At 32.4% G+C, this 16678-nt stretch overlaps 1 protein-coding gene across 3 annotated transcripts; it reads right to left on the reverse strand.

The window, feature by feature from the left end:
- Positions 1–4: 4 nt before the first annotated feature.
- Positions 5–6637, reverse strand: LOC130968557 (disease resistance protein RUN1-like). 3 transcript variants are annotated; one of them, XR_009081692.1, is made up of 6 exons: positions 6106–6637; positions 2916–4053; positions 2468–2728; positions 1364–2170; positions 552–1267; positions 5–428 (listed from the first exon to the last, which is right to left on the reverse strand). XR_009081692.1 is itself a non-coding variant. In XM_057893901.1 (5 exons), the coding sequence occupies exons 1-5, from the start codon at positions 6588–6590 to the stop codon at positions 611–613; spliced, it is 3348 nt and encodes a 1115-aa protein (XP_057749884.1). In that variant the 5' UTR covers positions 6591–6637; the 3' UTR covers positions 5–610. The 3 variants fall into 3 exon arrangements, 1 of the variants encoding a protein (XP_057749884.1); XR_009081693.1 differs by having other exon boundaries at positions 529–1267; XM_057893901.1 differs by having other exon boundaries at positions 5–1267.
- Between the last annotated feature and the right edge of the window lie 10041 nt (positions 6638–16678).

Raw genomic sequence — 16678 nt, forward strand, 5'->3', positions numbered from 1 at the left:
AAAATGTAGAAAGAAAATTTTGAATAAATCTAAAAATTAATTGCTGGAGTGGTGGCTATTTGCACTGACTGGCTGGTTAGCTTATGGAGAATAAGAGAATCGTGACTCTCTTATTCTTCTCATAACAATTCATCATCATCAAGCCATAGCTGGCTGATAATAGTAACCAGAGCATGCCAGCTTTCTTCTTTTGAGTGGAGAAACTATATATGCTTCTCAGTGTCTCTAATACATATTGTTTCATTTAATCTATGTATGTACCACCTCTGCACTTCTCAGAGTAACAGCCATGCCAAGTTTATAACTATTTCTCTGATGTCGTACATCCGATGGCTCTATTTTGTAGAAGAATATGGGAAACACAAGCTGGCCCTTTTCCTTCTGACACTCGAGGATCTTGGCACCTTCATCTAGATACCACTTTGGAGCTGCATATATAGTTCTCAGAGAAAATGCAAATTAATAACCCAACGTGAAGAATAAAAGCTAATTTATGACGAGAAATTATTTGCACAAAACTAAACTGACCAAGTACAGTGAGAATTGGTCACCTATAACCTTGTCAAATGTCAACTCATTACATGTTTCCTATGGGGAACCTTAGCTGCCTCTATGCTTCCATGTCTGACTCTCCTTCCTCTTCCTCTTCCTCTTCCTCATCCTCATCCTGTTGCATTAAGCAAAAGCTTTGCTCTTCTTCTCTTGGAGCCATAAGCCGCTTCAATTTTTTTACCACAGTTTTGAGGCTTTTTGAGAAGCTAGCAATGGCAAGTTCCACAGCACTCTTCTTCCAATTGGATCTCACTGCACCACATGGAACATCTTCCCACTCCTGAAATTGGATATCTTTCATGCTTGTTTCTTTCTTGTAAACATACACTCCCCAATGAACTGGGATGATGTCGGGTACACACCTCACCTGCACTGTCTTCCATGTGTTACCATGCTCAACATGTGCATCAAGTCTCTTCCACTCCTCATCACTGAACCATAGTCGTAGGTCGCACAACAACACATGATTTTCCGCAACTGTGAAATTATGCGATGGTTGGTATGCAGAGTTTACATCCCCAGACTGAATGGACAAGTGCAGCCCAACAGATTCATAGTTCATTTCTCCAAACACAAACGCCAAAGCCACAACTGGGAACTTGCCACGTGCTTTGAAATTCAGGTGCTTCCAACTTGTACGATGGTCCCACCATTCTGGAATCTTTGTATTGGAAGTTGGCATCACAACTTGTAATTTATTTATCTCTCTGGACACCTACAAATCAAAAGATATTGCTTCCGTATCTTTCTCTCTCTTCTTTTTAATCATTATTTTCGTTAAAAAGATATGAAATGATAAAAAGTAACAAACCTGTGACCATAGCATACTTGTTGTGTTTGCACTTAAGGAATTGCAGTGTCTCACATCCACTTTCCTAACGCTAGAGGGAAGTTCTGGAATTTCTTGAAGCTTTAGGCAGTAACTCAAATCCAAACTTGTCAAGTAGGACGATTCTTGGACGCATGCTGGAATAGACACAAAGTTGTTTGATGAAACATTTAAGACTTCCAAGTTTGGAAAACTCTGCATAATTACTTGAAGATCTTTGTCACGTAAACTTGCATGGCTGAAATGCAGAGTTTCTAAACTTGGACGGCTCTCTGCAGTAGTTGAAAGGCTTCCTCTGAATCTTGCAAATGATCGACCAAGTTGAGGGCATCCTCCAACTTTCAATGTGACAAAATTTGGCAGCATAAATAAGCAGCTTGGAAGATAACCAAGTTTCTCGCAACTTGTCAAATCTAAATAGCGAAGTCCTACAAGATCAACAAAGGAATCCGGAAGCTCTTGAATAGCAGTAGCTTTCAAACAAATCTTTAATGGCTTATCCATCTTTCTTACTATGTCCGGGAAGAGTCCAAGTATTCTACACCAGTTAAAGGAAAGGTGCTCTAGTGAAGGCAGATAAATTCTTGAAAGAAACTTTCTTAACTTAGTGCACTTTGAAGCTCTCAAATATGTAAGGTTTGGGAGATCTCCAACCGATTCATCAAAGCTAACCAAGTTTTTGCATCCATTGAGTATCAACTTTCTTAAACTTTGGGTTTTAGATACGTTAGGAAAATGAGTGATGGATTCACAATGGGAGAAATTCATGTAAGTCAAATGCTTAAAGTTCTGCAAACAAAAATCAATAAATTAAAAAAAAAGGTAACAATATATTATATGAATTCCACCAATCCAACCATTGAATTGAGACACTTAACCATATAGATTAATCATGTAAAATTTTATAAAATTTGGAAGTGATTTAATATGTTAAGCACTACTTTATTTTGACATAACACAATTTTTAACAAGAATTATGCATGGTCTAAATGGATCCTTGTGTATAAATTTCAAGTTTTAGCAGAAAGTAGTATCCACAATAAAAGTGAACTTTTTATAATAAGGGAATCAGACAACTAGTTGTACCTGAAACGAGTTTTCCAACGTGAGAGGACTATGACGTAAACTGAAGGCAACAATTTTTTTTAAGTTCGACGGAATAGATTTTGAAGGATACCCCTTCCAATCAAGCAGCCTTAATTGCTCAGGTAGAAGAATAGTTCGACATGAAAGGTTTGTGTTCCGAAGAATGAGAATTCTAAGTTTCTTCATCTTTTCAAGGGCAGTGTCAGTCCAATCATCTTCTTCACATTGAACAAGCTTTATTCCTTCAATTTTTTTATTTTCCTATGAAATAAGAATATGTCACATTAAATGTTATTATTTTCGAGGAAGGCTTGAAGGGGGAACAAAATAAAACAAAACTTTCCAAAACTTTTGCAATGCCTATTGATGGGAGGAAGACAAATAACTAGAATATCCTGCATCTGACAGGTAAAAGTTAAATAAGAAAGAAAGTTTGTGTAGTTCTCACTTTATCATCGGGTAGTAGTTCAAGAACATCTTCATGAAACCATAATCTGCTGCGGTCACTAACTTCTCTTGGTGCCTCCTGCTTCACAATCTCTCTACCCATATTCTGTATTAGATCATGCATCCTCAAGTAACCATCTTTGATAGTTACGAGAGATTTATCAACTAGTATTTTAATACCATCTTCTGTAAACATACCACATCCATCTAATACATTTTTTACATATTCACATTTCTTCCCATTGAAGAAGCATGCTATGTCAAGAAAAATATCCTTTTCATTGCCTTCAAGACTATCATAGCTTACTCTAAGAACACTTTGAATGTCTTTAGGAGGATTCTTCTCATATTTGTCCAAAGCAGACTTCCACTCTTTTAAATTTTTATTAATCAAATTAGAGCCTATAACCTTTAAGGCTAATGGGAGGCCCTGAGCATAATGTATTGCTTGATTGGATAGATCTTCATAGTTTGCTTTGGGCCTTGTCATTTTGAAGGCGTTCCAACAGAAGAGCTCTAGAGATTCAGGGTCACTTAGCAATTTCGTCTCGTAAATCTTTTCGACTTCATGAGCTTCTAAAAGAGATTTATCCCTTGTTGTTATAACAATTCGAGTCTCGTCACTAAACCAATCACATTCTCCTGCCAATGCTTTTAATTGTTCTATCTTATCGACATCATCAAGAACAATAAGAGCTCTTTTTTTGCTAAGTTTCTTTTTTATCATACTGATTCCTTCCTCAACACTGCGGACCTTGATTTCCCACTCCCCAAGCAACTTTGAGAGGAGCGTTTGCTGTAGACGTACTAGGCCCTCTTCTTGATCTGAAATTTTTCTAACATTGAGAAGAAAACAAGCACATTCAAACCGGTAGCAGATGGAGTTGTACAAGGCTTTGGCAAGCGTCGTCTTTCCACTCCCACCAATTCCAACAATCCCCAACATGGTATCGTTGTTGTAGTGCTTTCTTTTGGGTGATTCGCCATTGGATAATACCCTGTCCCAAGGATATAGATCTGACAACACTTCTTCAACTCGAGTTTGCATTCCAACCATATGATCCCCAATAAGTAATTGTCTTGGAGGTATATGAGTCAATGCCTTGCTTACAATGTTTTGAATAAACTCGAATTCATACCTGTAGATGTGCAAGCAGCTTTCAAATATTGAGATTGGGCATTGAATGATCATGCAATATTTTAAGGATAATTTTATTAACGGTCCGCTACGTTACCAACAATATATCTGCCAACTTCTGCCAACTCTTATTTATAACTGTGTTTCATGGAAGTGTCTTCGTGGATGTGTCTAATAAAAATGTCTTTTTATGGTTGTATTTAATAAAAGTGTCTTTATAGATATATTTTCTGGATGTGTCTTTTTATATATATATTTAAAATATAATAATTAATTATTATTGATAATAAATTGGCAGATAATATGTTCGTACCTATAGTTTTCCTTTTATTACAGAACTTTTTGAGGCGTTAAACACTCGATTCTAATAAAGGTGTTATTTAGTTGAAACTAAAATAATTGATGAATAAATCTTCACTTATATGACCATGTACATATTATCACACAAGATATTGATTCAAATTAATATAGAAGTACTGAATAATGAAAATTAAGGATATCAATTTTAGAGATCACTAGATTTAGACTTGTACAATTTGAAAAATACTCAGGCTATAAACTTTTGTTACAAATTTTTTTGGATAACTAAAAGGATAATAGAGGAATTTTGACTTTGTTAATTAGTTATAAAACAATCTATATAGCTGTTAAAACAAATATAATAAATTTTATAGTATATTACACTGAAAATAATATTAATTCGATCAAAATATATATATATATATATATATATATATATATATATATATTGAATATTTGTTTAAGTAGTATTTTTAACTCTTAAAACGAAGAATTATATAATAGATTCTGTAGTATAATAAAATCTAGTATATATATTAAAGTATTTATTTAACTAGAATTTTTTATAAAGTACGTATAAGAAAAAATAATATTTTTTTATTTGGTTTTGATAAATTCAAGTATTTTTGCAACAATTTATTTGAATATCGTTGAATATCAATTAATTTCACAACTTATAATTTCACCTTAGAAATTCAAAATTCTATAAAAAAAATATAATATATAGATTATTTGATCTATAATATATTAATATAACATATATAAGAATAGAATAATATTTTAACAAATAGAATTAATTAATGACAAATAAATAATATGATAGTTTTTTCCTTAGAGAATAAACAAATAATGGTATAAAAATCATTATTAATTAAGAAATAATTCTAGTTAATGTCATCATTAGATGAGGAAGGTTAATAAGAAAAACAAATTTAAAATTCTATAAAAGTTATAATTTAGCAAAAGAATTTATGTGACAATAGAATAAGCAGAAGAAATGTCATTCTCTAGTTGCAAGAAAATATGGGTATCAACTTTTATATAGATAAAATAGACGCTATTTAATTTTGGTGTTGCCTTTCCAATAGTGTTTTTCAACGATGTTGAAACTTGGTGTGTTTTTTTATTATGTGAAAACCACGGATCTGAGGGACCTTTAGATTTGTGACTTTCAAATTTTTTTTAAACATGTAAATCTGAGGATTAAATTTGTTTGTTTTTTTTTTTAATTTTTTTAAACATACCAATCCAATATTCAGATTGTCATATTTGTATTTTAGTATTAAAAAATTGTTTACATGTGCAAATCAGACTTGAAAAAATTATTTCCACACAAACCGAACCTCCAATCCGATTTGTGCGCTATGAAATTTGACCATTAGATTTCTCTGCAAATTTTATTATTTTTCAGATCTGAAAGTCTGATTTGTTATTTAAAATTAAAAAAATTAAATTTATATTTAAAAAAAATACATAAATTCACCGTTACACTGAAAAAAAAAATAGATTAGTTTATCACTCACATCCTTAGAAGACGGGAATTTTTTTTTTTTTAAACTGTCGACGAGTATTGTAATATCGTCATACTAATCCCTCCAATCCTTTGATACAGATTTAATAGTCAAGCATGGTATATAGTTATATTAATAGTCAAGCATACCATTACCACACACCCTCACAATTATAAGAGAATTAAAAATGTGATTTAGAGTTTAGACACAAACAATAGGGGGAGAAGGTATTTATTACTTACTCTTGTTTCAAATGAAAGCCTTTCATGTTGGATGTTTCGGCCAAAGCTTCCTTCCATTCTTTCACCTTCTGAGAGTGACAACCAAACCTGATTTCATGAGCATCCATGGCTTCCTTGTAAGTGTTCCTCTGTTCCCGTACATCTGAGGGCTCTATTTTGTAGAAGACTGGAAACAGAACCTGGTTCCTTTCCCTGTGACACCGCAGGATCTGGACGAGTTCATCAAGGCACCATGTTGAAGATGCATAGTTTGTTGAGAAAACAATAATGGAGATCTTTGAGGCTTCAATGGATTGAAGGAGTTGAGGTCGAATTGTTTCTCCTGTTCTGAGATTCTCATCATCGATGAAGGTGTTGATTCCGTTGCGGCAGAGAGCATCGTAGAGATGACCTGTGAATCCATGACGTGTGTCTTCACCCCTAAAACTCAGAAAGACATCGTAATTAGTAGCCATGGTCTTAGAAGTTGAAGCTCGATTTGCCATCCCTGTAAATGCAGAACAATGTAATGATAGAATGATTCACAAATCACAATGGCAACCTGGCTTTTATAGGGAAATTTGTAAATATACTCAAAATATCGATTTTCTAGTCACCAAAAAAAAAAATCGATTTTTTAGTAATTTTAATAATTAATTTTAATTAATATATTATATATATTTTTTATAATTAAATTTGAATTTTTTAATTTTAATATGGAGAGAAGGTTAGTATATAGCAGAGTTATGAAGGTATACGGTATTTTATCAAGATATAAAGACTGTGCAAGACAAATCGAACTGTCTGATTTGTGTACTGGTAAAAAATTATGGGTCTGATTTGTGTATTGATAGAAAATCTTGGGTCCAATTTCAGTATCTATAAAATTCTGCAATGAAAATTTTAGGTCTGATTTCAGAAAATTCTGGTTCGATTTGTGTTCCTCTCTCTCTTTAATGAAATGGGACGATTCGATTTCTTCCCACTAAAATAAAAAATTAAACGCCGTTACAACCGTATATATCTTTCTAATACTTCATAATTCAACATAACTCACATATCAATCTCATATTAAAAAAAATTAGCCTTAAAATTTACGGTTAATCTACTAGAATATATTTTTAAAAAAGTTTATATATATATATAATAAATTACATATATGTCCCTTATCCTTAATATTGTCAGGAAATCTTGAACATTGTCAGAAAAATCTTATCCATGGGTTGATGAATCAATGAGAGCACTTGACTAGTTGACTTGACTTTTAACAGTAGCAGAACTTTTATAATTATAATTATATAATCTTACAAACATTATGGATGGAAATGATGATAACAAGAATTCACTTTCATTAGTGAAATACTCAAGACGTTTATGCTCTTACGTATCAAATTTATTATAGGGCCTCAGAACAAAAGAAAAAGGAGAGTCTGTGGGCCAAGTCCATAACTCTTTTATCTGCTGCTATAAGGATGACCATGAAAGAATCATCTTTTTCATGCTGAATGGTTACATTATTAAAGCTCTTATATTTATGATAGTGGAAAATATTTACCTTCTTGCATGTATAAATTGACCACCTCTGTGCATGATATGGACACAGAAATAAAAACACACAAGCAAGTAATAAAAAATCAATTCCTTCTTTATGCAATCAAATAATCTTCTTCTTATATTTCTACTACAATTCTTTCTCTTCTTTTATTTTATAAGTATTTTAAATTCTATTTTTTATTACTCTTTACATATAATATTAATAGCAATATTAATCATCTTTATTATATTGAGATAGTAATAATAAACAAATGCAATTCTCTCTCTTTATTTTTAATACTTCTTTCTATCTTTGTATATATATATACACATTACAACAAATAATATTATCATATATATAAAAATTATTATTGAGCTAATTATATTAATAATAAAGTCCTCTATTTATACATCTCTATTTTATATATCTTTTATTTATTTTACAACACGTTATCAGCACGAGATTCTGATCAAAATTTTAAGAAGACTCAGGTAACAATTTTTCATTATGTCGAAGCTCTCTCATCTTGAATTCAATGCTCTTGATATATTTGGAAACAATTATTTATCATGGATACTAGATGCTGAAATTCATCTTGATTCAATGGATCTTGGAGATACCATTAAGGCTGAAAATAATGCATCCCAGAAGGATAAAGCCAAAGCCATGATTTTTCTTCGTCGTCATCTTGACGAGGGATTGAAAAATGAATATCTCACATTAAAAGATCCTGCAGATCTTTGGAAAGACCTCGAAGAAAGGTATAATCATCAGAAAACGGTGATACTTCCTCAGGCTCGATATGAATGGACGCACTTGCGTCTACAAGATTTTAAATCTATAAATGAATATAATTCTGCAATGTTTCGAATCACCTCACGAATGAATTTATGTGGGGGAAAAATAAATGATCATGATATGTTGGAGAAAACTTTCTCAACCTTCCATGCCTCGAATGTGCTCCTGCAGCAGCAGTATCGAGAGAAAGGGTTTAAAAAATATTCTGAGTTAATTTCTTGCCTTCTTGTTGCTGAACGCAACAATGAGTTACTCTTGAAAAATCATGAAGCACGCCCAGCTGGCGCCGCCCCATTTCCTGAAGTAAATGCGGCAAATCATTACCCCAGAAGAGGTAAATGGCAAGGTTTTAATAATAAGAAAAATTATGGAAGGAAAAATAATTATGTTCAAAAAAGATAATCTCACCAGAAGTGGGATAAAGAAAGGAATATCGGGCAGAATAAATCAACAGAGGATAAGTGTTTTCGTTGTGGTGGAAAGGGCCATTGGTCACGTACCCCAAGGCACCTAGTCGATCTTTACCAGGCATCTTTAAAGAAGGACAACAAAGGAAAGGAAACAAATTTTGTTTCAAATGATGCTGAGAACTCCACCACTCATTATGATGTATCTGATTTCTTTGAGGATCTTGAAGGAAATATTGGTCATTTGATTAATGATGGAATAGTTTAATCTGTGAATTGTGAAGTATCTATGTAAATAAATAATGTAAAGAACTTATAGTTAAGTTTTATTTTCTATGTATTTAAATTTCAAATGTGATGTATATAAATAATGAAATATTAATGTTTATGAATTTTGAAATTATCAAATGTGTCAAATTTTAAAATAAAATTTTAGCATATGACATTACTTTATGTACAGTGTTTCTTAGAAAAATAATTCTGATCAAGTATTCAATTTAACTGTGCATACTACTCATTTCATTATTATTTGTTTTTTTTTTTTAAGAGAATGGCAAGGATATGTAATGAAGATATATGCCTTGCGGATAGTGCAAGTTTGCATACTATTCTCAAAAGTGATATATATTTTACCTATCTTGTGCCAAAAGAGGAATATGTTAATACTATTATTGGCTCAGGCAATGTGATAGAAGGCTCTGGAAGAGCTATAATTTTGTTTCCTGGAGGAACAAAATTTATAATAAATAATGCACTATTATCTACCAAGTCTCTGAGGAACTTGTTGAGTTTTAAAGATATTCGCCGAAATGGATATCATGTTGAGACAATGAATGAGGGAAATCATGAGTATTTATGTATCACAACTCATGATTCAAATAAGAAAGTTATATTAGAAAAATTATCCTCACTTTCATCGGGGTTGTATTATACCAAAATTAGTGCAATTGAATCACATGCCACTGTAAACCAGAAGTTTACTTGCCCAAATGGATTCATAAATTGGCACGACCGATTGGGTCATCCGGGAACAATCATGATGAGGAGAATTATTGAAAACTCTCATGGACATTCACTAAAGAACCAGAAGATTCTTAAAACTAGTGAATTTTGTTGTGCTGCATGTTCTCAGGGAAAGTTAATTTTAAGACCATCACCAGTAAAGGTTGGATTCGAGTCCCCTGAATTCCTAGAAAGGATTCAAGGTGATATATGTGGACCTATTCATTCACCATGTGGATTGACAACCCCAATTTGACGGTTTGTTTTGTATTGAATTTAGGATAATTTGATAACCTTTTGTCACATTTAGCCTATGAATTAGCATGGTTTTGTTATCTCTCCCATATTTGTGCTTAAGTGTAAAAACATGCTTTTTAAGCCTTATTTTGATGAATTTTAGTTCCTCTTTGATTCCATAAGATGCCTTGATGTGTTTGCTAGTAATTCCAGGATTGAAATAGGCCAGGCATGGATCAAAGAAAGCAAGAAAGGAAGCATGCAAGTGGAGAGAAGCACAAAAAGCCAAAGAATTGATTTCGGCCAAGCACGCGTACGCGCACAAGGCGCTCGCGCGCACATTGCGATACAGGCCAAGGACGCGCACGCGTACCGTGCGCGCACGCGTCGTAGCCCGCACGTGATTCTTTTATTGCAACACATGCCTGGCGATTTTGGAAGGTTTTAGCAACCAACTTTGGCGCCAAAATGCATATAAGAGCCAAGGATTGAAGGGGATTGACACACATTCACATCCATAGACTAATTTTTAGATCATTAGATAGATAGTTTTAGTTAGAAGATTAGTTTTAGAGTTTTAGAGAGAGAAGCTCTCTCTTCTCTCTAGAATTAGGATTAGGTTTAGTTCTTAGATCTAGGTTTTAATCTTTGCTTCTTCTACTTCTACATCTCAATTCCTTGTAGTTACATTGATTCTTCTTCCATTCTTTTGTTATAATCTCTCTTATGTTGTTCTTGTATTTTGTTATAGATCTAGTATTGTTCCTTTTACTCTCTTCCAATTCAATAAAGGTAATTCATAATAAAAGTGTTTCTTTTGATTGTTGTTGTTAATTCCTTTCAATAATTGTTGTTAGATTTCATTCTTGTTGTTGATTTACTATGTTTTCCTTTTATGCCTACCAAGTGTTTGATAAAATGCTTGTTTGGATTTTAGTGTAGGTTTTGTTTCTCTTGGCCTAGGTAGAGTAATTAGTGACTCTTGAGTTATCGAATTCCTTTGTTGATTGATAATTAGAAGTTGCTAATTGATTTGAATGCCTCTAAAGCTAGTCATCCCTTTAGGAGTTGATTAGGACTTGAGAAATCAAATTGATTCATCCACTTGACTTTCCTCCATGGTTAGAGGTTAACTAAGTGGGAGTAATGAACAATTATCATCACAATTGAGAAAGGTAACTAGGATAGGATTTCTAGTTCTCACATCTTGCCAAGAGCTTTGTTAGTTGTTAGTTTATTTTCATTACCATTTACTTTTCATGCTTCCTATCCAAAACCCCAAAATAACTCTCAACCAATAACAAGACACTTTATTGTAAATCCTAGGGAGAACGACCCGAGGTCCAATACTTCGGTTTATAAATTTAGGGGTTTGTACTAGTGACAAACAACTTTTGTATGAAAGGATTAGTGATTGGTTTAGAAACTATACTTTACAACGAGATTTCATTAGTGAAATTCTAAACCGTCAAAAATCCAATCATCATGGATCTTTTAGATATTTTATGGTCCTAATAGACGCATCTTCGAGATGGTCACATGTGTGCTTATTATCTTCTCGCAAACTGGCGTTTGCGAGATTATTGGCTCAAATTATTCGATTAAAAGCACAATTTCCAGAAAATCCAATCAAAGCAATTCGTCTTGATAATGCTGGTGAATTTACTTCCCAAGCTTTTGATGCTTATTGTATGGCTAATGGAATAAGTGTTGAACATCCAGTAGCTTATGTTCACACACAAAATGGGTTAGCAGAATCGCTTATTAAACGCCTCCAATTAATTGCTAGACCCTTACTTATGAGAACAAATCTCCCAACGTCAGTTTGGGAGCATGCTATTTTACATGCCGCAGCACTTATTCGTTTGAGGCCAACGAGTTACCACCAATTCTCTCCTATGCAATTAGCTTTTGGCCAGCAGCCAAATATTTCCCATTTAAGAATATTTGGGTGTGCGCTATATGTTCCCATTGCACCACCTAATCGCACCAAAATGGGACCCCAAAGAAAATTGGGGATATATGTTGGATATGATTCTCCCTCTATAGTGAAGTATCTTGAGATACAAACTGGAGATGTATTTAAAGCCCGGTTTGCGGATTGTCATTTTGATGAATCAAAATTTCCAACATTAGGGGGAGAGAATAAGCTTCCTGAAAAGGAACTTAACTGGAATGCATCATCGTTGATGCATTTAGATCCTCGATCAGGGCAATGTGAACTGGAAGTTCAAAAGATTATACATTTGCAAAGAGTAGCAAATGAATTACCTGATGCATTTTCTGATACAAAGAGGATTACCAAATCTTATATACCAGCGGAAAATGCCCCAATTCGAATTGATGTCCCAGTAGGACAAATAGCCACTGAAGCAAATACACGCCAGAAGCGTGGCAGGCTTGTCGGTTCCAAAGACAAAAATCCTCAAAAGAGAAAAGAGGTAAATACTATTCCTGTTGAAAAAGACATAGTAGAGACACCTGCAGTTGTCCAAAATTCTGATTTAACGCCAGAAGATGTTCAGGTACCTGAAAATTGTGAAAATGACGAGATCTCGATAAATTGTGTCTTTACAGGAAATAAATGGAACCGAAATAAGACAATTATCAATGAAATATTTCCATATAATGTGGCATTAAATATCATGTATGAAAGTAAGGATCTTGAGCCAAGATCAGTCGAAGAATGTCGACAAAGGAATGATTGGCTAAAATGGAAAGAAGCCATGAAGGCTGAATTAGACTCACTTGCAAAACGTGAAGTCTTTGGACCTGTAGTACGTTCACCTGAAGATGTAAAACCTGTTGGATATAAGTGGGTATTTGTGAGAAAACGAAATGAGAAAAATGAAGTTGTGCGTTATAAAGCCCGACTTGTGGCACAAAGTTTTTCACAAAGGCCCGATATAGATTATGAAGAAACGTATTCCCCTGTAGTGGATGCGATAACATTGCGTTATTTGGTCAGTTTATCTGCATATCATAAACTGCATATGCATTTAATGGATGTGGTAACAGCCTATTTATACGGCTCATTAGATCGGGATATCTATATGAAAGTCCCTGAAGGACTAAAGATATCTAAACCATCCAATGAATATTCACAAGGGTTATACTCAGTCAAATTGCAAAGATCTTTATATGGTCTAAAGCAATCTGGACGAATGTGGTATAATCGTCTTACTGAGTATCTGGCCAAAAATGGATTCAAGAATGATGATATCTGCCCATGTGTTTTCATAAAGAAAATTGCTTCTGGATTCATTATAATTGCTGTGTACGTTGATGATTTAAATATCATTGGAACTCTTGAAGAGATTCCAACAATTATAAAAACTCTAAAAGAAGAGTTTGAGATGAAAGATCTTGGAAAGACTAAGTTTTGTCTCGGCCTGCAGATCGAGCATATAAAAAGTGGGATCTTTATTCATCAAACAACATACACAGAAAAGATCTTGAAAAGATTTTATATGGATAAGTCGCATCCATTAAGTACTCAAATGATCGTAAGATCTTTGGATGTGGAAAAGGATCAATTCCATCCTAAAGAAGAGAATGAAGATATCCTTGGTCCTGAAGTATCATATCTTAGTGCCATTGGAGCGCTAATGTATCTTGCTAATAATACGCGACCTGACATATCATTTGCTGTGAATTTACTAGCAAGATATAGTTCCTCTTCAACCAGAAGACATTGGAGTGGAATCAAACAAATCTTTCGATATCTTCATGGGACGGTTGATATGGGATTATTTTATCCATATGAATCCAAGTCACAATTAGTTGGCTATGCAGATGCTGGATACTTGTCTGATCCACATAAAGGGAGATCTCAAACAGGATACCTGTTTACATATGGTGGATCAGCTATATCATGAAGGTCCACGAAACAGACGATTGCTGCAACATCCTCTAATCATGCCGAAATATTGGCGATTCATGAAGCTAGTCGCAAGTGTTTTTGGCTGAGGAGTCTGATTCAATATATTCTGTCATCATGTGGACTGATTGATCATAAGATAGCTCCAACTGTCCTGTTTGAAGATAATTCAGCATGTATTGCTCAACTTAAAGGCGGATACATCAAAGGTGATAGAACTAAGCATATTTCTCCCAAATTCTTCTTCACCCATGATCTTCAAAATCAAGGGACAATTGATGTCCAACAGATTCGCTCAAGTGACAATTTGGCAGATTTATTCACAAAGTCACTCCCAAAATCCTCCTTTGAAAGATTAGTACATGAGATTGGGATGTGTCGATTTCGAGACATTAAATGATGTCGGCAAGAGGGGGAGACTGTACTCTTTTTCCCTTGGTCAGGTTTTTTTCCCATTGGGTTTTCTTGACAAGGTTTTTAATGAGGCAGTCCCCATCATTAAAGGATATTGTACTCTTTTTCCTTCACTAAAGTTTTTTTTCCCACTGGATTTTTCTTTAGTAAGGTTTTAACGAGGCAATAATCTTTAATGGTCATCCAAGGGGGAGTGTTGCGATAAGGATAAGATGGATGACCATGAAAGAATCATCTTTTCCATGCTGAATGGCTACATTATCAAAGCTCTTACATTTATGATAGTAGAAAATATTTACCTCCTTGCATGTATAAATAGACCACCTCTGTGCATGATATGGACACAGAAATAAATTAAAAACACACAAGCAAGTAATAAGAAATCAATTCCTTCTTTATGCAATCAAATACTCTTCTCCTTATATTTCTACTACAATTCTTTCTCTTCTTTTATTTCATAAGTATTTTAAATTCTATTTTCTATTACTCTTTACATATAATATTAATAACAATATTAATCATCTTTATTATATTGAGATAGTAATAATAAACAAATACAATTCTCTCTCTTTTTATTTTTAATACTTCTTTCTATCTTTGTATATATATACACATTACAACAAATAATATTATCATATATATATAAATTATTATTGAGCTAATTATATTAATAATAAAGTCCTCTATTTATACATCTCTATTTTATATATCTTTTATTTATTTTACAATATTATCCTTGTTTTTCACTCCAACAGCGCGCGCACACACACATTTTATATCACTCAATTCTTTCTCACCGAGGGATGTCTCCTCCTCCTCTTCGTGCTATCTTTCTTTAAAAAAATAAATTTTCATACACTTTTCTTTGATTATTTTCACTACTACTTTCCTACTTTAATTCTATTATACTCTATCAATTGTGTTCGCTTAGGTAGGTTCTTATTCTAAAACTTTGTTAAAATAGCCTAAATTTAAAGAAGGGAAAAATTACTTTTAATTTAAATATTAACAATTATTAAGACATCAAAATAATTTTTTAGTTTGATAATTACTTATATCTTTAATTTTTGTCATAGTTATAGTTATGAGTATTAATAAATCTAAAAATTTAGGATTAGAATAAGATAGAATTTGAGATTTTTAGATATATAAATTTTATTATATCAATTAATGTTAAAATTAACTTATTAAAATTATTATTGTTATGTTTGTGATATTAGATTCATCATTCTCTTTATTGGTTGGAATCTGTGGAATAAAATTTTTTTTCTTAAATTTTAGTTTGTAGATAAACTTTGTATTTATAGTTAAACTTTAGTATTTTACCAATTTTACAATTATTGAAAATAATTTTAAAATTAATTATTTAATTATTTACTAACGTATTTGTCAACATGATGTTTATGTTAAATATTTAACAAAAAAAATTCTAATTGAGATATAGTATTTTGTGTTGAAATTAATTAAGTTTGTCATTTGAAAAATTAAATTACAATGTAAATATTATTTTGTGATTACACTTTGAATATAAAATTAATATTAAATTTGGATAAAGTTATCACATGAATTATTATTGAATTAATTATTGATTTGTTTGACAACTTTTAGTTTGATTATGGTTTGTATGTAAAAATATTTTAAAAGATTCCATGACAAAAATTGCAGCTAGTGACAATAAATGTTACATTTGGTACACCTTGTCAATATATAATTGTATTTTTAGATCTATATGAATTAAAAATGGTACATGTTTATTTCATGTCTACAAAATTAATGAAATATGTTCACAAATAATGGGTGTGACAATGGTGGGGCGAAGGAGAGGTAAGGTGATGTTGAGATGGAGATGATAAAGTTAATATTGACGAAGGCGGTGGTGCACCCACACAGTGGGAGAGGATGAAGGAGGGTTGAGAGAGAATGATAGATGATGAAAGGGAGTAATAACAGGGATAATTAGAGAAAGAATTATTTTGACCAACTTTGACTATTAAAAAATTTAAGAAAATGATAAAATTAATATTTATTTTAAATGTTAGGAATAAAATTGAATTAAATTAAATATTAAGAATATTTTTAAAATTTTTTAAAAACATTAAGAATAAAAAAGTATATTTTATTCTAAAATAAACTAATTATTTACTTAAATAAATTAAAATACACCATTTTACTAATTTAAATATTTAGTTTTATTTTCACTAGCATAAAAAGCAAAAACCTAAAGTACAAAGATTCTGCAGGTGTTAACAGTAAAAACTATGTAAAAAAGATTTGACAATTTTACTGCTGTTGTTACTAAAACAGGGAAGCATTTTCGCGAAA

Source organism: Arachis stenosperma, chromosome 3, assembly GCF_014773155.1.
Source record: "Arachis stenosperma cultivar V10309 chromosome 3, arast.V10309.gnm1.PFL2, whole genome shotgun sequence".
In the NCBI taxonomy this organism is placed as follows: domain Eukaryota; kingdom Viridiplantae; phylum Streptophyta; class Magnoliopsida; order Fabales; family Fabaceae; genus Arachis; species Arachis stenosperma.